The 21,767-nt window shown below is 34.6% G+C and overlaps 1 protein-coding gene across 3 annotated transcripts; it reads right to left on the reverse strand.

Annotated features, from left to right (window-relative positions):
- Positions 1-161: 161 nt before the first annotated feature.
- Positions 162-21,015, reverse strand: LOC110115088 (squalene synthase-like). Of its 3 annotated transcripts, XM_020848249.2 has the most exons (13): positions 20,389-21,015; positions 15,333-15,375; positions 13,689-13,778; positions 10,991-11,066; positions 9,410-9,479; positions 7,145-7,288; positions 6,944-7,048; positions 6,536-6,682; positions 5,483-5,558; positions 1,867-1,955; positions 833-924; positions 698-743; positions 162-607 (listed from the first exon to the last, which is right to left on the reverse strand). In XM_020848249.2, exons 1-13 carry the CDS (start codon positions 20,608-20,610, stop codon positions 551-553), a joined length of 1,257 nt encoding a protein of 418 aa, XP_020703908.1. In that variant the 5' UTR covers positions 20,611-21,015; the 3' UTR covers positions 162-550. The 3 variants fall into 3 exon arrangements, with proteins under 3 accessions (XP_020703908.1, XP_020703976.1, XP_028553842.1); XM_020848317.2 differs by lacking the exon at positions 15,333-15,375 and having other exon boundaries at positions 20,389-20,514; XM_028698009.1 differs by lacking the exons at positions 162-607; positions 698-743; positions 833-924; positions 1,867-1,955 and adding an exon at positions 1,970-4,846.
- Between the last annotated feature and the right edge of the window lie 752 nt (positions 21,016-21,767).

A 21,767-nucleotide genomic window follows, 5' to 3' on the forward strand; every position in this document is an offset into this window, starting at 1 on the left:
TTCTTTAAATGGTGATAAAGCAATACAAATAATTATAAAAAAAACAAAAATAAAATTTAATGATAGTGATGGGATCAACAACAGCCACAATGATGATGACAATTTGTGATAGCTATTTTTAAAAAGCAGCAAAAAAATCTCAAAATTATGTTCTCAATGTAACAATCTAAATAAATTATTTAAAAAAAAAAGAGAAAAATTATCTCTAACAAACCCTAGCATTCTCCAAGAGCAACAAACACAAAAAAATAGTGTTAGAATATCATGATTACCTTTTGACATCAATGGATTTAAAAATTATTAGATTTATTTTGAGATCAGAATAATATATTTTTTTATATATCACATTAATCTCAAAACAAATATCCTAAATTTAAAATCCTTCGTGATCAAAATATTATTATGATATCCTAACCCAACTTCTTTGCAAAATAAATTGGCTAACCTACCAAAAGAAAACACAACTTGTTTCAAAACAAACGTCGAAAGTTTCTAAAGAACAGATAATCAAGACCCGCACCAATATGTAGTTACGATCCAAGAGACTCAATCATTTCACCATACGTGCAGCAAAAAAGACAGCAAGTAGGAGGGCAATAAGCATTATCTGCATTAAAACGGTGTAATGGATCAAGTTTTGTGATTCTAGGACTATAAAAATATCAGCCATGAAGTGCTAACAGTATTAAGGACTCACCAATGCAGAATTGTACAGCTGCTGCCTCTCATCCACATAAAACCCCCTTGAATATTAGAGGAATGTTACATATGTCAAAATTCAATAGTATGACAAAAAATAAATAAATGAAGAAGACGGCTTATGGGTACAAACCTCTTGTTTAATAAACCGGAGGACATGCATGCTTTCTTTATTGCATTTACACGCTTGAGAGTGAGACTAGCATTAGGATCTTTCTTATCAACCTGTGTTACCAAATACTTATCATTTATTCATATTCTGATTAAACTTGCCACATGCGATAATAAACGCGAGTCCGCAACAAACATGCATGACACAAACACAAGTTCGAGTAAAAAGGATGTAGGAGGCATAGAAGGCTATTTAGGGAGTCCTGAGAAATTTTAGGTGCGGACACCAGATGGAGAAAATTATCCGAATTTTTCTTTGTCTATAGTAAAAGTGCAGCTGCTACAGTAACTGTGCTTTTACTGTAGACAGAGAGAAATCTGGATAATTCTCTATATCCGGTGTCCGCACTTAATAATTTGCCCACGTTAGGGGCAAGCTTTAACTTGAAAATGTGTTCAACAACTAGCTGGAGTTCTTGCATAATCATATCTACTATTTTAAAAAGCAGTATGCAAAGAAGTTAAGTAACCCACAACCGCATGTGCGCAACTAATCTTAGTCTATTGGTAGGAAGTTTTGACTATCAATTAAGAGATCTTGAGTTCGATTCTTTTGTGTGATGTATTTATGAGATTGTTTTAATTGACCTAAATATATCTAAAAAATAAACATAACCGCACGACGGAACAAGTCATTACAAAGATTTGAGGTGGTATAAATCTTAAACTGAATATTGGCAGAATTAGTCATAAAAGATTACATCATAGTTCCTCTCAAACCCCGAAAGAATAGGCTTATGGTACTGATAGATCCAGAAGTAATTTTTTGCCTTGAATTTGGACCACCAGAAAAGTTTTTTTTTTTTTTTAAACATAAATCCCATCTAATAATACTATTCTTCTTCATAGGGCATTAATTAGGTTCCACAACTTAGCAAATAATAGAAATTGAAATATCCATCAATACTGAATCACTTTTCAATGTTAAGAATAAATTTAAAAATCCATGATTACCATACATAAACAATATATGTTTATTGAGTGAAACTAATTTACCTTGGACTCGAGCAGAGTAGAGAAGTCATAAAAAGCACCATAAACATCTGCCATCGATTTTGTCTGATCACTCATTCTGGCAGCAAGTCCTACAAAAAATCATAATCAGTACTTGAATTTGACCTCAACTAGAGCAGAGAAATCTTATGAAAACAATAAATGACAACATTATTAGCCTGATAATATAGATTTTGGGGGCGAAAAGAAGAATAATAATAAACGAACTGAGAAAAGAAAACTAATATTAAATGAGTGCCCTTTCGGCAGTCGTAGATAATAATAATTCATCTTCAAGCAAAATCATTCACTCAATTGATAAGCATATGATATCCTCTCCTAAAAATAATGCTTCCCCCAGTGTAAATACATTTTCATATATCAATAATAAAAGTATAATTTGGACAAAAGTAAATAATGTGAATTTGAGCTCATTTACACCTTGCAATCAATATCCATCAGCTTTAAGTCGAACCATAATGAACAATCATAAGAAGTAAGAACAACACCCCCACCAAAAAAAAAGGATTTTTAAGCTAACTGGAAGCACCTCTTCACCAACAACTACTGGGTTTGACAACTACGTAATATCTGTGGTAGACAACCTCAACATATTGGAGTTGAATATTCTCTTATTCAGAAATCACTCTTAGTTTGTAACCAGTCAATATGAACATAAATTAAGAGCTTCTAAAATCTGATGTTCAAAAGTTTTGATTATCAGGTGTCAACTAGCGTCAATCTGAAATACATGGTACTGCAACTGTTAAAAAAATAATATAGCTTACATACAATCTAATGTAGAAAGCAAACCAAGCATTGTAATAGCTAAAAAGATAACATAGATTATCTGAAAATCTAATGCATATCGGTACATCTTTTGCAATGATGATCCCTCCATTCCACTCGCATCTTATCTACATCTTTATTTAACCTATAAAATGCTTAACATAATTTTTTATTCTATAATTTTCTCCCTCCATTAGCTTGTGATGTGAATCAATCATGCGATGAAATGAGAATTGCACTTAAAATTAATAGAAATATTGAATCATAACTTGCTACCAAAACTTTATGCTTAATCAAGTGAAGTTCATGAATTATAAAGCGAATGATTAAGTAACAACAAGAAATCGCATTTAGAGATTAGTAGGCTTCTCAAAATAACATCAAAACTTCAAGTAATGCGAATAGCTAAGAATAACAAAGCCCCAAATTTAAGATTTAGATCCTTCACCTTAGGATCCGTCACTCAATTTGAAGTGGAGGTTTAGCGGAAAAGGACCGTAAGTAGGCTTAGCGACGCTACGAGTAGACAAGTGATCTTGAGGGGACTCGTCGTCGGGGAGGGAGCCGAAATCGGAGGAGTGGGTGGTCGTCCTTCAATGATCCACGTGCAGACGGAGAAGTGGTCATCGATGGCCTCCACTAGTGGTGGTAGAATCCTCTCCAAGTATTCCTCAACGGTATCGTCAAAGTCGAAACCGACGTCGAAGAAAGGCGATCGGAGAATATTGACCCTTCCGCGGTGGTCGTACTCAAACCCGAAATTCCATTCGGGTTCCTCCATACATTCTTGTCGGCAAGAGTGAGCGGCCGCCGCGAGACGTTCTCAAGTGGATGAGAGAGGCGGCTCGGGCGTTGGAGGAGAAACGGCCAAGAAGAGGTGGGTTGGGAAGGTTCGGCCAAGGTGGGAAGAGAAAGAAAACTGCAGGAATTTTCTGCAGGAAGTTGTTTTTGGGGGCTAATTGGAGAGATTTAATTTGAATCAAATTAAATCAATGAGGAGGAAGGGGCGGCTAAAAGAGAGGGTTTAGAGGCTGAAATTGTGGAGTTAATGGGGTGATTAGGAGAGAGAGAAGAGACCAAGGAGGGGCCGGCCAAGAGAGAGAAAAAGGGGGAAGAGGAGATTAAGCAAGTGGGGTCCACACAATTAATCTCAGATTTTATTAAAATCTGAAATTAACAATTCAGTTTCGGATAAAAAGAAAGGTTTCCTAACTTAAGCATTTAATTGGATTGAATTTGAATTTGAATTTCAAATCCAATTCCAATTTATTTGATTGCTTAAATTAAGGAGGTGATTTAGGTAACATTAAATGCTAATGAAACCCAAATATTTCAGAATTTTGAAAACTGAAAAAGGAGGGAAATAGGGGGCGGCGGCAAGGAGGGAGGGGCCGGTGGACTGGAGTGGCCGGCGGCTGCTGGGTGGGGTTTTGGGCCGGCGGGAGGGAGACCTGGCTGGGGCCGGCGGGAGGGGGTTTTGCTGGGTCGGGATGGCCAGTGAGGCCGGCGGCTTGGCTGGGCCCAAGGGAGGCGGCACTAGGATGGAGGGGAAGGGAAATTTTGAAGAAATTTGAGAATTTCTTCCAACGATTTCCTCGCCTCGAATTTCTGCTCTACTTCACCTTCACACTACAAGCATGGATTAAATCTAGAACTCACGGAGAGATCTAGTTCTCCCTTTGAACTCACTAAGAGATCAAAAGGAAATGCACTCACAAAGAGAACAAAGAGGATAATTTTCATTTCATCAAAACTAAAAGATTACAATGCATAATGCCTCATATAAGGAGGCTCAAACTAAAAGAAAATAAAAGACATAAACGCCCTCGGGGCTACATAAGTCAAACAATGCCCTCAAGGGCAAACTAGGAAAACTAAGAAAAGAATACATGACATAAGCTGTAAATAACTCAAAAGTAGAGGCTCTGGATCGTAGCCGTCGATCTGCGCCGTCGGCGATGGTACACGTGTCGAAATCTGATGTCCCCATCAGCTTGTCAGTTTCTTTATTTAACCTTACAAAATGCTTAACATAGAGTTTTTATATAAGTTTCTAGATGCAACAACGAAAACACTTTTTAACATCTCTGTATGCGTTTGCTGATAGAGCCACTACGGGGAAAGCACAATTTTTTGCGCTTTTCATTCCAAATATTAATTGATATTTGAGCTCCCAAATAATAAGTCAACACCGCTGATAGTCATTTCCATGGAAATCAGAAAGTAAAATAAATAAATAAATAATCTATGTAATTATAGATCCAAAAATAGGAGAACAAGGTTGGGAATAGGCTAATAACATACTAGTTTTGGTATAAAATATTAAATCAATGAATGAAAATCAACGAGTATACAGGTAAAATCTTATTTTTAAACTGTACAATGTGGGTGACTCCGAAGAAATTACTCAACCACTCCATTCAAACAAAATCTTAGCTGTAATACTGACTGTTCAGGACTTTGGATCATTGGGATAGCTAAGTGGACACCATAGAATAATGGTTAAACCCACTGTTAGGCCCAAAAACTCCATCTATAAGGCGAGGGATAACCATTAGTACATCCATACCAATGTATCTCAACTATTCCATGTGGAACTATGTAGAAACACTCTCGAAGTCTGAATACATGTATTAGAAAAAGGCTACAGCAAATGTAGGTGAAATTGGAAAGATAGCAATGTGGACCAAATAATATGTAATTAAGAAACCATTAAGCAATGTTCTTCGAATAAACCAAAAACCAAAACCAAAACCAAAACCAGAGTGCAAGCCTGAACCACACAACTTTTACTATCATATACAAGGATAGAGTTTCATCAAAGACTTACCATGTCGGATTTTCACAACACCTCTAAACACTTCCACATTGTTATAGCATAGTGCTAAAGTTCCAATCGCCATGACCTGCCACAAATGCATGATTGAAAGTTAAGGATTTGTGACAAACTTCAATATATATTAAAAAAGTAAATGCTAATGAGCATAAAAAAACAAAACTAATAAATTTTTTGGAAGGTTAGGTGGCAATAAATGGCATAATGGCATCTTTATTTAATTTTCATGTACTAGATCAAATAAAAAAAATATGATAGCACTAACGGATAATATGTAGAAGCGGCAATATTTGCTTCGTTGTCTAAATGAAACAACAATGACTGAACTAAGTAAAGTTTTCATTGCAGTCGTTTTTTTTAACTGTTTGAATGCAAGTACAAATTTTTTATATATGAAATATTTGATTTCAAGAGATTGGCAATAATTTCCAACGTTTGTACCAACTAAGGTAGGCACCCACTCATGTTTTAAATCAGACACCAAAAGAAATGAACCTTATATTAAAGATAATAGAAAATGATAAAAATTAAAATCACGAGTCAAACATTATTACTATATTATAGTAATATCAACAAAAAAAATCCTTGCTTTACGACCTCCTAGCAATAACATAAATTAAGTCAATGTCATGATTGTCCTCATCCCAACTATTAAGTCCACTTACTCCATCATACCCATTGAGCTCTATATTAAAGAGTAATTATACTCTCTGCAGTTCCATTGGCACAAAATCTAGCCATTTTACCTATAGACATGTGGACAGAGTTAGAGCAATTAAGCCACAATATGAAATAAAAAATTTAGATTTTGGCTCAGGTTTAGTCCAATATGATAGATTTTAAGTTGACTTTCAAGTTGCTTCGAGTCAAATCTATTAAATCAATACTGTGAATTGACTAAAACTTAAAACTTTACATAAAGCCCAAGCCAGTAAATGCAAAATACAACACAATGCAGTTTAACTATACAATATAATTAATAAATAAGATCAAATTTTGCAAAAAGTTCACAGTCAGTTAAGAAAGCAAGGATAATTTCTTATATACCTGAGGTAAGGCACAAAATCCAAAGATAGATCGGTCCTTCAATGCTGACATATACTTGAGGCAATCTTCAACATGAACCAAAGCATTGGTCACCATGTCATTCAAGCATTGCACTGCTTTTACAGCGTTCTCCTCATATTTCAAGTCCTAGATTAGATAGAATACAAAACTTTAGGACCATCCCACCCAACTGCAGAACATTCATTCTCTAAATCTTTAAAGTAGCATTTTAATCTATATCAACCGGAGAAATAAATTTAAAACAAAAAGAAACGCTGAAAATGGAAGAAAGCTATGCAATCAAAATGAGAAAAATATCAAACAGTGAAGGATATGTGCAAATAAATTAAATCTGAAGATTGAGAAGATAAAAAGAGAAAATTACTAAAAGAGCGCCAAGAAACAAACCTCTAGGTTGTCAACATAATTACTCCAAATTTGTCTAGGCCAAAACATGCGAGACTTGGGTATCTCATTTATATCTTCCAAGTAATCCCTTATTATATTTGTTTTCTGTTTGTCAAATCAAAAAATTGTCCACTGTTAATAAAGACGACTACCTGAAGAGAGAAAATACTACTAATCAATGTACCATACTGTTTGAACTACCTGGAGAAACAAGCCCATTGAATTTGCAAATGAATTGGGAACTGCATTTTCTAATTTAGAAGCATAAAAAAGTTTAGATAGTCCCAATCCAACTAGACCTGCTACATAATGGCAATATTCATCATAGTCATCAATTGTATCCACCTGTAAGGGAAACATATTCAGTTTTACTTGAGAGGAAAACAAAATAAAAAATTAATAAAAAATTGCTTGTTTTTCGCTGTTACTGAAAGGAGGAATCACTAGTCTAATAAGATAAATATACTTTCATGTTAAGGAAGCATAATAAATGAATGAATTCCTCAACCCTTTGAATGTGCCATAATTTTTTTTCACTGTCCCTGAGAGAAAAGATTACTAGTCTAACAAGATAAGTATACTTTCATGTTAAAGAAACATAGTAAATGAAATGAATTCCTCAACACTTTGATTTTTCTTTAAATTTTTCTACTGTTACCCTCTAACTTTACTAACAGACCCAAACAGCCATCTTTATCTTTCTCACAAGAGCGCATATGTTGGTAGGGTCAAACGAATAGTAATTTATTCATGAAAGTGTGGTACATTAGTCATTAATGTATATTATGTGATATTAAAAACATGGCAAATTGATGGCGTTCAGTGTTCATTGAAAGCTCATGACACAACGATCTGAACCCCCAACAAGATTTTGAGAATCTCTTAGTGCAATTCATTTGCAATAATATATGATATGTGACATCAAATGCAAGGTATATTCATGAGGTTCAAAATTCGTTGAAGGCTAACAATTCAATCTTCTTGGCCCTCTAACAAGATTTAGGGAATTTCTTCTGGATTCTTTAACAATTTTCAACCTTAGTACATAGGGTTATTTTCTTTTCTTTTTCCATTTTTATTGAGATGTAAACTCTTTGATAAGTAAAATTCGATTTTCCAAGTATTTGAAGTCATTAATTCATGTGTGAAGCTTGAATATAATTGTTGGAAGTGCACATTAGCCATTCTATTCTTCTCTTTTTTCCTGGACTTAGAATTTACTCATCATTTAAAAGCTCATTTTTTGTGCGATTTTCTTGATTTTACTCAATTAGATGTGCGACTAGTGATTTTCAATGCAAAGCAAATATCAGATCTAGCAATGGCTCAAAGAAATTATAATGCGCAAATGAAATCATCTCTTTATGGATTTTACGATTATAGAGTTTGGGTAAAGTAAAAATATAATTATTTTGATATAGTTCAATTAGCGTGTGTTTGCATGTTAGATTTATATTTTGTATGCTAAACCTTAAAATCTCTAAAAATTTTAGTTTATTTATCAATTCTTTATTTCCATTTCTTCCATCTCATAATTTCTCTAGAGTTGCATGCAGCTTTAAACCTTGATACATCAAGCACAAATTAGATATAAAGCTTTGGTTTTGTTAACGAATGCTCAAAAGCTCAAATATATATCAATCATATGCCCGAATCTTGACCATAAGCAAGATGATAATTTTTCCAATTTTGTGCAATTTGTGATATACCCACAAATAATTTTTCCTTATGGATTGACAAAGAGTAGCATCCTCTTTAAACCATGTTAAGTCTTTTGTGCGACTTTCTCACATGAGCATGTCAAGATATTATTTTTTCTAATGGGAGAATAAAATCTTAGTCATAACAAAGAACCTACTATTAATTCGATAAATGGAGATCATCAATCTACAATACATATGTTCATGTGCATATACATAGGAAGGTTATGATGCCTCACAAGTTGGTTCATGGTAGATGATAAATAGACACATTAGGATTTATGATTTTAAAAGCAAATTAAACATTTACTGTGAAAAAACATGCAAAATCATAGGATAAATTATTATCCCGAAACAATTATTAACAATTTTGATGAAAATTGGAGACAAATGAGATCAATTTACACTATAACCAACAGTCTTCAGCTAGCAATTAACAATGATAATAAGGATCAAGAACGCGCAGTGAACATATTTGAAATTCTCACAGTTCATAAAAACTCAAGAGTTGCAAATCTGACTGAACAGAGTCACTCTTTTAAACAAAGAATGAATATGAAAAAAATAAAAGGAGAGAAATAAGGAACGCTTTAGGAAAGAATTCAACTATATTGTTGTTCAAATAATAATTACAAACATATCTTTGAGGGGTTTCATCAAATCAGAGATAATTATGTTGCATGGTTATCACAAAAAAAAGTCTAAAAATGATCTGTTGTCTTATGCCTAGAAGTGCAGTAATATCATGGAATGTTGTATTACAAACCTCCTTGCATATAAATTTCGCCATTCCTGCACCCATTCTCATGGTAATATTTTTAATTGCCTCTTGGTAGCTGAAAAGAAACTCAAAACAATATACGTCAGTCGTTCTGAAAATGAGGAATCTTGAATGTATTGTCAATGTGTAGTAGCTACTTTATGCCATAATATAGCTTCTGAAAACAAAACGGAAAGATATGCCATGCAATATGGAAATGCTTAGAATCGGCAAGTAAAGACCTTTTGAAAGAAATATTCAAGAAAAATATGTGCACATTTTTAGGGCACTGTATAATATAGATAAAGCTTTACAGCATTTGAAAGGAAAAAAGAAGATTTTACTAGATTACTAATACGAAAGACTATTTTATTAAAGCAATTAAAAACCTAGAGCTAGAGTCTTCTTAATTTATCTTAACCCAATTGTCAAAGTTCTTGAACATTTAAACATCCAGAACATGCCACAAACAACACAAACATTAGATTTTCTTCCTTAGTATCATGGCTTCTTTTTCAATAACATGGATCCTAATGTGATAATTGTAACAACCCAAACTCGTAACTATCGAGGTATTGTCCGCTTTGACCTAATACCCTCATAGTTTTATCTAAGTGGTGTAACTTCACAGGAGTTCCCATCCTAGAATTTCTCCCACATGAGCACGCTTAGCCTTGAAGTTTCTTAATGAAATTCCAACAATTACATTAAAAGAAGTCTTGATGTTTAAGAGTTTAGATTCTCTTTATGTAAGAGATTTCACAATAATAGCATGAAGTACAAAAATTAGATACCTTAGAACTTTAATGTGGGATGCTTATGTTAATTGATTAAATTTATATATAAAAATCAAATCGAGTGGAATCATCATGGCCATTACACATTTAGTCTTTAAATAAATTTAGGGTTGGTTTTATCTTTCATCGCAATTCATTTAATCTAAGTGCTGAATCTCAAAGTTAATGTTTATTTAGGACTAACCATGTTATTTATCACATATCCATTTCCGTTCATATCCCTTTAATACTGAGCCTACCCTGTGCAAACCATATCGATCCATTTATGCATTGGAAGAAAATTTTTTTGATAATATTTTATTTTACTACTCTATGATAAAGGGTGCTCAATGTGGTAGTTTTATAGCTACTCGATCAAACTAAACCATCCAGGTTGCATGGGGGGTGTTCAGAGAAGTAAACAAGGAGCAAGTAAACTAAATAGTTGTCGTTGATATTAATTGGGCTAACAAGTTTCATTCGGATGGTGCAGAATTTTTTCAAGCAATCACCAACAGGATTCAATCATTTCGAAGACTCATTAATTTTTTTAAATTCACTAGTTTTACTTAAAAATTAATACTTTGAAGGGAGTAGTCCTAAAAATTTACTTAATTATTTATTTTAAGAAAATAAAGAATGCAGAAAGATAACATAATTGAATAGAGAACTTCATTTAACTATGGAAGATGAAATCCATTATGAAACATAAACATTTCCGACATTAAGTGTGCCTACTCTTCCTCATCCTTCTATCAAAGGTGAAGATCAATATGCAATTTAATATTTGAAAGTATGGATTAGAAAGGACCTTTTGTGCAGCTCTGTGAAGGCATCTGAAACAAAGTGGAACTTATCCATCAGGACTTTGTAAGCATTCATGCCACCTAAAAGAGGGGAAATTTTGTTAGTGAATAGAAGCGGTTGAGGTATTTAAACATAGGATAAATTAATTCTCCCTGTTTTTATTTGTTTGATATGATATATTGTTTAGAAAAGTGTAACACAACATTCATACACAACAGCGATTTTTATTTTTGTTTTATCAAAATAATTATAGTCCTTTGACCAATTTAATAAAGAAAATTATTTTTAAAAATAGACAAAGAAATGATTATCATTAATGAATCATAACTTTAAAATATGTAATTTCCTTACATTAAATGAAAAAAAGTCTCTAATATTGATGTGTCTTTTTGAATTTTTATAACATTAGATACCTCAAAACTTTTATGTATAACTCAAAAGCTTGATTATTTAAGTACTACAATTTTGAACAACTTTATTGTTAATATTACTGTATTTTTTTTTTAACATTTTGTGTCCTCTTAGTTTATAAATACACACACCCAATTATTGCCCTCATTATTGTACCCTTGTTTCCTTGTAATCAAGAATGTCTCCTCAACACAGTATGCCTTCACTTTGCTCCGACGCTACTGGTCAACATCATCTACCTTCACTTCGCACCAACACATTCACATTCGATTTGCCTTAAGTTGCTATGATCATGGTGGGCGTGTCAATGCTTTGTTGGGCATCTCGCAGATGGTCTAGCTTGTTTTGGCTATGATGATTGTGAGCTTTGGCATTCGCATCCAATAACTATTTATGCTCCTCATCCTCCAACTACTCATTACAGCCTAAGAATAGGTGTGTCTCTCCCACTATGGTCAAATAAAAAGAGAGATATGAAGCTTTCACGGAGGAAGCAATCTCTATCAAGGTTCACATTAGATCCCCTACGAGCTTCTGGATGTGAACAAATGGCGTGTCCTTCCACCAGAATTTGCTAGTGAATGAATAAGTTGAAAGGCTTGTACGTCCAATCTGTAGTTGCTAAGTGCTCAATCTAACAATAAGGACGGTTACCTGACTAGCAATTGTTCGGTGCCTAAAACCAGAAGTCCAAATGGTGAAGTTCAGTGGTTCTAGATTCCTGCCCCTCTTGACGGAATGGATTTTTCTGTCCCATCCAGATATTTCATGACCCGGACTTGTGTCTTTTGAACTATTAGTCTCCTTTTGTGATGCACTTGTTGATTCTTCTTAAGGATAGAATGAATCTTCCATAAAACAACTCATTTGAATAATTTTATGGTAGGATTGGGCCTAAAGGGTTCTTGCAATATTTATTTTGTTGGATTCAAAGCATGTCCTTATTAGGCTAAATAATGATGACGAACACACACAGTTGTTTTCTACAAGAACTTTCTACATCAACGACATCCCAGTGAGTTTGCTCAAATACACCCCTTTGATATCAATAAGGAATTAACCATTGTTCCTGTCCAGATATCGTTTCCAAGTACTCATGTACATTTCATGAACTTTTACACCTTATTTGCTTTAGCTTTAATATATTTTTGCACTCTCAAATTAGATGTTGCTATTGCTAATCTATCTAAACCTTCAATTGCACGAATTCTTGCATAAATGAATGTGTCTAAACAATTTGGGAAGGAAATTTGGCTAATCATAAAAATATGGTTACTTATATAAGGTGGAGTTCGGAGTTTAGGAACGTTCCTTTTTATTCACATTGTAAAAAGCAAGGGAACAACAATTCAAAGTTTTTTTAGCCTTCATCCAAACTTGAAAAAAAGTAACTAATAAGAATTAGATAATGTTAATCATAGAAACCGCTATGTGGCCCTTAGGGTAAATTAGTGCCCTGAGAAACTAATGACAAAACAATTGATTGTCAGCATAAGGTGGTAGATGGAAAAATTGAACTCCTATGATTTGCAATTATTACAAGCCTATGTATCAAAACACTAGATTCAAATATAAAAACCCCCATCACAAGGTCATTCAAGGATTGTTCATTCTAGTCTACCCAATCACCAACAAACTCCCAAGCAGTCATCGTCCATAGTGTCTTTTGTGGAAGATTTCCTATCTTTCACAATCGTCATTTAATTAGACCACAAAAGATGGAGATTTCATTAAAATGGTTCTTGCCAAAAAGTCTATCACGTCTCCTATAGAAGACCTGAGGGTCACCATCATTAATTTTCTTTTTCTTTCTACCTAATGTAATTATATAAATATTGTATTTCTTCTCTCAAAAGTGAAATCTTCCTACTATAATTCTCTTCTCTTCCTTCCCTCTCTCGGCTCTCTCAAAAAAGCTCTACAAATATCACCAAACTTCTTGAAAGTAATCTAATTATTAATATAGTAGATATTTTCTCTTTCTTGCCCTTACAATGAACATAGGTTAATGAACTGAACCACTGTCTCTTCTTCAATCTCTTCCTCCTTGTAGAGTATCTTAAACTCAATATTTTCTCCCATTCTCTTTCATAAACCCCACTACAAGAATCCTTTTTTCCATTATTTTTCGTTCAAAATCAAATTCTCATTTAAATGTAATAAAGAAAGCATGCTTCTATTATTAAGGTAAACAACAAAAGAAACATAAGACCCTCGTTAAACAAAACAGGCTTCTGTGAAAGATTAATAGCAAAATGGAAGACAATTTATAAACTTCTAAAGGAACTTACATGAGAAATGCCAATCACGGTCATTTAAATGCTCATGAAATCCTAACAAAATTGGCACCTTAGTGTCAATAGGAATTCTCATATCATCCTCTGCAAATCAGCATGAAACTAAATTAGCTCGCATAACCTATTTTAGCTTAGAAAGTTGTCAAAAATAAGAATCAGGAGCATGACATATAACAAAATAATATTAACCATTTCAGAATATTGCAAAACTATATTCATAAAATCAAACAATATTTGAAATGCATTCTTGTCATAAAAGTGTCTTCAAATCATTTAGTGCAAAAACATCCTTGCTTATGAATGTCTCTAACTGAATTTTTCCAATTTCAAAATTTAGCCAAAAATATGATTTCAATCAGTGTGTTTCTTTTATTATCCTTTTAAGCCCAATAAGAAATTTGGAGCATATCCACAAGTGGATGAACATATATAAATTATTAATCTATGTCGTAATTATATGTATTTTTAGAGTACTTATTTGCTTTCAGTAAAACTTATTTGCTACTCACATAGATGTTAGACTGTTAGTACAAGGGTTTGCTTTGGCGGGCCATCAAGGTTCTGTCTAGAACCACTCTACTTAGTTTTTACAGCCATGCCAAGGCGGGCATGGTGAGGAGCTTGGAATCTGCCTGTTACGTTCAACAAAGCAAGGCCACATGCCAATATGTGCATATATTTAGAGAATGCTTCACCACTCGCAATGCAGAAAGCCACTTCAAATAAATCCCTAAGTTTGATAAAGAGTAATAGTAAAGAAAGTTATGAAAATGAATGTAAGAACATTTGTAATGCTGTTAGGTAAGAAACTAAGATCAATACCAAGAATATTGTGCAAAAAAATCTAATATTGATAATCGTTGAATCCTATATTTCTATATAAAAAAGATAATAATTCTAGAGTCATTTATTTTAGTTGACTAAACTAATTAGTCAATGTTAAGTTAATTATAAAATTTACTGATCTTAATATTCACTAATTAAACATAATGATACTAAAATTTTAATATTATTTATGTCATATTTACATTTTTTTAATCAATTAACTACTAATGCTACATATTTTGCTTAAATAATTGTTAAACCATTTTGTTTTATCATAGAAACAACATTATTAATTTTCATTTTTATCCCTCTCTTCCCCTTCTTTCTTGCAATGACATGAATGCTTTGCTTTGCAAAAGGTTTAGGCATACTTCTATTTGACAAGATGAAAAATATGTTGAGATAATTTTTCTAACTAACCTTAATCCCAAAGTCGAAACCTACTATATGGATTTATTTTACATGCTTTTCAGGCATTCCTAAAAACTTTGTATTGCCACTTTAAGTATGTTGCCTACCTACTAGTATCATAAATATAACATCTACATGTTTGTTACCTACACCACCTCTAAGAAACATATGAGATGGTTGCATGATTTTGAAATGAATCGCTCATTATTCTTATTTGTCTAAAACCAATATAATTAAAATCTCCAAAATGTTTAAACATAATACTTATGGAAAGTCATCAAGAACAACAGTGTAGCAACTAAGAACAATGATGTTATAACTAACTTTGAGCATCAAAGAAATTGCATTATAATATGGAAGCCTATGGCAGAAGATGTGGGAAAAGAGCTGAGGAGAACAGACCAATAGTATCAAGGGCTCTAAGAACCAAATAGAAGATGCAAACCTGCACAAACAAAGCACAAGGTCAACAATATTGCGGTTAAGATAGCAACATGTCATAAAAAAGTAGGGGTGTCAATTCGGGTCAACGAGTCGGATTCGGGTCGAACACGGAACTGACCCGACACTATTCGGGTCAACTCGAACCCGACCCGTTTTAAAAAATGGATCAAGTTTTCGGATCCGAACCCGACCCGATTCGGGGCCGGGTCAACCTGACCCAACACGAATGACCCGGGGTTGACTCAAAATTGCTAGTTTTAGGGTAAAAATCGGGTCAATCTTCGATTTTTGGGTCAAAAACGAGTCAATCTCGGGTTTTCGGGTTAAATGCGAATTTTTGGGTCAATTTCGGGTTGTTGGGTCAACCCGAACCTGACCTAATTTTTAAAACGGATTGATTTGTTGAACCCGAACCCGACCCGTTTTAGGTCCGGGTTGACCCTAACCCGGATTTTTCCGGGTCGGGTTAGGGTCGGGTTTTAGGTCGTGTCGAAAATTGACACCCCTATAAAAAAGGAAAGAACTGAACAAGTGTAAAAAATTACATCCATTTCTAAATTACGGTTTTACCAAACTTAAGCCATTGCCTTAGGTCATTTATAAACTTATCATAGCATCATTTTCTTTTTTAATTTATTATGATATTGATGAGGTTCAAACCAAAGACCGTGGAAACAACGTCCAAGGCCCTAATTGAAACACCTAGAAGTTTGGGTAGCGTTTAAATGCATAAAAGAAGATTATGTCTCAAGCTTGCATATTGATACTTAGAAGGTAACAAGGATGCTATGATGATAGCATGTGAAAGCAAGAATAGAACCACTTATATGATGTAAAACTCCAGATAGTGGGATCAACTATTATGGATGTGTTTGAGACAAATTTTTTCATAGCCTTATTTTATAGGTTGCTGCAAAGTTTAAAATTACACAATGGAGAAAAAGGATTCATGTAGCCGACCCCACGTAGTGGGATAAAGGCTTGATGTTGATGTTGTTGTTGTTGTTGTTGTTGTTGTTTGCAAAGTTTAAAATTACGTAATTAGGTATTGAAGCGTTTTTCGTTCATGAGGCGAGGTGTAAGCCTCAATAGGGGTGTCAAGGTTCAGGTCGAACCCGACACTGATCAGCTACTGTTTGACACGATCCAACCGGGTTGACAAGTTGACCCGACTCGACACGAAACTCTTGAATTTAGAATGGCAAACAGCGAACTCCCTCTTGTCATCGTCATTAATTCGCATCTCAGCGAAGGAAGAGAGCGCGGGATTGTCGACCAACATCTTCCGTTCCAAGCACAGAAATCATCTTTCGTGGCTCATATTGATTGATCATGCAAATGTAAAATAGGTTCAAAACAAACTACAGAAGCATCTGGAATGCTCTCAATTACATAATCATACCTGTCTCCATAATCCATGTTGATTTGTTGTAAACTTACAAAAGCAAAACTTGTGAAAATGTATACAGGTAAAGAGGGAGAGAGGGAGAGTGCGGCATGAGGAGATACCTACGACTGTACAAACAAAAGGGGACGTTGAAATCCCACTGGCTGAGACGAAGGTGGAAGACTTTTGTAAGAGGAATGAGAAGCGGGCGGGAGAGGCGGCGTCGCGGAACGGCGACGTCAGCAAGGCCTTCAGGCTGGGTTGAGAGTGCGGCTGTGCTGGTAGGAATCGAGATTTCATGTACAAGGGAGTTAGGGTTGGGTCGGTACCGGGTCATTTTTGGGTTTCCGGGTCAATCCGAACCCGTCTCGTTTTCTCAAACAGGTCGAATCGTGGAACCCCAACCCAACACGTTTGCAAAATGGATTGACCCTAACTCAAAATTTTTGGGTCAAGTTTGGGTTGGTTTTAAAACTTGTGAAAATGTATACAGGTAAAGAGGGAGAGAGGGAGAGTGCGGCATGAGGAGATACCTACGACTGTACAAACAAAAGGGGACGTTGAAATCCCACTGGCTGAGACGAAGGTGGAAGACTTTTGTAAGAGGAATGAGAAGCGGGCGGGAGAGGCGGCGTCGCGGAACGGCGACGTCAGCAAGGCCTTCAGGCTGGGTTGAGAGTGCGGCTGTGCTGGTAGGAATCGAGATTTCGTGTACAAGGGAGTTAGGGTTGGGTCGGTACCGGGTCATTTTTGGGTTTCCGAGTCAATCCGAACCTGTCCCGTTTTCTCAAACAGGTCGAATCGTGGAAGCCCAACCCAACACGTTTGCGAAATGGGTTGACCCTACTCAAAATTTTTTGGTTGAGTTTGGGTTGGTTTTTCAGGTTGTGTCAAATATTGACACCCCTAAGCCTCAAGGCATTTTGAGGTGTAAGCCTCAAAATCTAGTAATTGCATGAAGTGAAAATAAAGGTTGAAAGTGATTTTTTTGATAATACTAAAATAATATGTTAAAGAATGACATATTAGTTTTTTTGTTGAACTATGAAGAAACAAATTGACATACATATGAAAAAAATTGCACATGATGTAAAGTGGCAAATGATAAATTGCGTCCAAGAGCAAAACAATATAAATATAAGAATTGCATAAAAGTATCATATAACATCAAGTTTAACTTCAAATTCCTTCTTTGTCACTTCCTTACTCACCCACAATTAATTCTTAAAGAAAGTTAAAATAGTTGTTAACTAAAAAATCATCTGCACGATCATCATTGAGGGGGTTTTTATTGGAGTCATTATCATAACAAATTGGTCTCTCTTATGCCTCATCTTGTGGAGTCCAAGCCTCCCAATTTGTTTTTTCATCATTTATTTCAGTTATCTTCCTCTTTCATAAATATTTTCATCAATATAATGATGAGAGTAATACTCCTAAATTTTTAGAGGAGGTGGTGGTGGTGTGCGGCTTTCAAATGATCCTTGAAGGTGGCTACGACAGCGGTGGCTGCAGCGAAGGTGGTATCCTAGAGGTCAAGGAAATCGAGAGGAAGTTGTTGCAGCTTGGGGATGCAATAAGGCATGATTTGTTTGGGGTTTTAGTTTAGGCTTTAGGTAAGTTTTAATATATATATATATATATTCCCTCACGCCAGCAAGGCGAGGTGCTTCTCAAGGCGGGCCTCAGCCAAGTTGAGGTGCAAGCCTCATAAAAAGGCTCTGAGGCGTAAGCCTCAAAGCATTTTTCAGTGGATATGCGCAGAGGCGAGACTCAAGAAAAGCCTCATATTGTGCAATTTTAAACAATGGTTTGTTACCATACTTTTGTTTGGCTACAAGTATTTTGATAATTTTCTAATATTTTTATGATGAATAGGGCTGCAAGCGAACCAAACGTTCGACGAGCTACTCGTTGTTCGGTTCGATTAAAGCTCGTTTGTGATCGTTTAATTAACTAAACAAACAAACTTGAACAATATTTTAAATACTCGATTCTTAAATAAACAAACTTGAACACTAATGCGTTCGGCTCATTTATGTTCGTGAACAACATCATTTGAAGTTTGTGAACAAGCTCGACATTAAGCTTGATAAGAAGCTCGATTCGTGTTTGATTTTGAACTTGTGAATAAGCTCGATAAAAATAATTAATATTTGACTATATAATTAATAAATATAAGTAATCATTGCCTTTATTACATAGACAATTGCTTTTATTATAAATGTGTTTGTTCATAGATATATTCATGAATGTGTTTGTTTGATAGTTAGAAAAAATTTGTTAAATATGTTCGCGAACAAGCTTGATAAGCACTAAACGAACGAACATGAACCGAACATGAGCACTCATTAATTTAAATGAACCAAACATGAACACAAACAATAAAGCTCGAACAAACATGAACCAAAATTGAACAAGCTGATATTAAATGAACACAAACATGAACACTCACATACTCGGCTCGGCTCGGTTCGTTTGCAGCCCTAATGATGAATTTCTCATAGTTAGATCTAATAGAGTATGGTAGCAATAAGAAAGTTGTTGCATGACTTTTTTAAAAGGAAAAGAGTTTATAATTATAAAGCAGCTTTAAAAAATTTTATTTTTCTCATAATAATTTCACAATTAATTTTACAAGCAGTTGCAGTTGTCCCAAATAAAGCCTAAATCCATTGTTGGTGAGGATTGAAAAAAATGTACAATGCGGAATAACATTCTTTGAAGTGGTAGCTTCCAAAAGGCGGTAAGCATTATAGGGTAGACAACTAATTTAACACTGATAGACAGGTTTACCTTTTAACTGACTAACATATTGTAAGTCTTCAGTCAACCCCTATGGATGATAGAGAAGGATTGCCGCACAAAAAATGACTCTCAATATATTGCATTAAAATGTAATCTCCAAATAGGGGGTTGTTGAGATATGGAGATAATTTCCTCATCAATCTTGTTTGAAAAGATAAAGCTTACTACAGATTGGCTTCATGTATTTTTCATACATATCTAAAAATTCTTTATAATCTCTAAGAGCATGTTGCCTACCACCAAATACATCTACAAGTTTGTCACATATGCATCACCCATTCTTCTCATTCATTAAGGCAAATGTAGAGGCAAAGGCCGTAGACTATGGATTCTAGTTGATTACTTTGTTTATGTAACACAGGAATTTCTTAGTTGGGTAGCCAGCAACAAACACTAAAGGCCAAAGGTGACAGTTATAAACCATAGATCATCACAAAAAATCGATAACTATCGCTGGAGCTGATGACCAACAGATATGGTCTGACATAAGAAGCAAAAGATTTTCATGTCTCCAAAAAGCATAGCCGTTAGATTGCTCATTTTCAAATTTGAAGACGGAATAAAAAAGAAATTGAAAAAATAAGGATGGAAAAAAAATGAAACACCTATTTTGGAGTACAAATATCTATATATTTCACTTTTTCGGACATTAATATAGTTGGATCACTCGGCACCGCTTCGAGACTCTTAAATTTGTTCTCCCGGAACTTCTCCCAAACAGAACACAAGCCAGAAACGGCATCAAAGAAGCGAATATCAACCCAGTTTCAACGATGAAGACAACCAACACCCAGGGGTGTTTAGAAAGGCAATACTTACAGCATTCCGGAGCTCGGGTTTGAGCTGCTTGATTACAAGGAAGAAGCTACGAGAGACCTTTTGCAGCATCGAGTACGCGAATCCCCAGTGAGACTCCGCCGGAATCTGCCGTTTTATCTTGTTCGCCTCCACCTTCATCTTCATAAGAGGCATCAAATCCTCCGGATGCTCCAGAACCGCCTTCACTATCCCCAGTCTCCCACTATCCTTCATCATCCCCATGGTTTCCCCTCTCTATCTCCCTCCCTTCTCCTCTTAGAGTTAAAGGGCCGGTGGCTGGTGGCTGGTGGCTGGTGGCTGGTGCTCAGATCAAGGGAGGCTATTTATTGCGACGCTTCTACAGTTCTACTCCTCGCAGCACGGTGCGGCTCGCCAACTGGCATCAAGGGTTTACCGGCAACGCGGTGGGAAGCAGCATGATCGCCACATTGTGAGGAAAGCCACACAAATTGGAAACGATAGTAGGATCGCATTGAAGCGTGGCCAAACGCTCTCTCCCGCTAGCGGCGTGATTCGGTTTATATTTTAATATTTAAAAATTTGAATTAGTTCGTTTTATATATTTTTAGCAAATGTAATATTTGAGTAATCATTTAAATTTTATTTTATATTTATTTTAAAACAAAATTAATCATCTCATAAAATTATTTTACTCTAAGGAGCCTTTTGATTTGAAGTAAAATGGTTGTAATATTTTTTTAATGTATAAGTTTTGAAAATATTGGTATTTTGTTTGAAATAAAAGAAATATAGATTAAAATTTTGAAGTATTTGAAATTCAACATTTAATTTATTTTTTTAATATTTGGAAATTATTAGATTTAGTTGAGTTCCAATTACACTATAAATTATTTGTCATTGACATCTTATTTGTTTTAGAAGCTTTGTTTGTTAAATAAATGAAAAAAATATATGTGAATTGTACAAAGTACAACTTTTTCCGACTTAAATTTTATGATATACAAAGGGTTAGTTGTACATATCTCTGCTTGGCTCGTGTTAACCTAGAGGGTCATCATGGGGTATGATAAACTGATACACACTATCGACATAAAAATGTTGTGGACCAGATGACTTTGTCGTATGTGGTCACTAACATATAAGATTGATGCACTCTGTTGACACAATATTGATGCCTACCAACTATCATTTGTCTTCTCCATCTTTTTCGATATATAAATTATCTTATAAGATTAATACATACCGTTGACACCAACTCAATCTTAATCCGAATATCTAATTCTTATATTATAGTATCATCTCCTAAAAAAAGAACAACCATACATAATACAAATAATCTCTTTAAGATAACTCTAATATCTTAAGACTTCTCTAATTTTCACCATGGAATTTATCCTCCATACTTTATATGTGCCATA

The sequence above is a fragment of the Dendrobium catenatum genome, unplaced genomic scaffold (assembly GCF_001605985.2).
Source record: "Dendrobium catenatum unplaced genomic scaffold, ASM160598v2 fragScaff_scaffold_1028, whole genome shotgun sequence".
Lineage (NCBI taxonomy): Eukaryota > Viridiplantae > Streptophyta > Magnoliopsida > Asparagales > Orchidaceae > Dendrobium > Dendrobium catenatum.

Excerpts from the sequence above, each read along its gene's own strand:
- LOC110115088 (XM_020848249.2), bottom strand. The coding sequence starts at position 20,610 with ATGGGGATGATGAAGGATAGTGGGAGACTGGGGATAGTGAAGGCGGTT. Across the intron at positions 13,779-15,332 it reads TAGAGCCCTTGATACTATTG|AGGATGATATGAGAATTCCT; the intron begins GTCTGTTCTCCT and ends GCTGATTTGCAG. Across the intron at positions 925-1,866 it reads CTACTCTGCTCGAGTCCAAG|GTTGATAAGAAAGATCCTAA; the intron begins GTAAATTAGTTT and ends TTGGTAACACAG.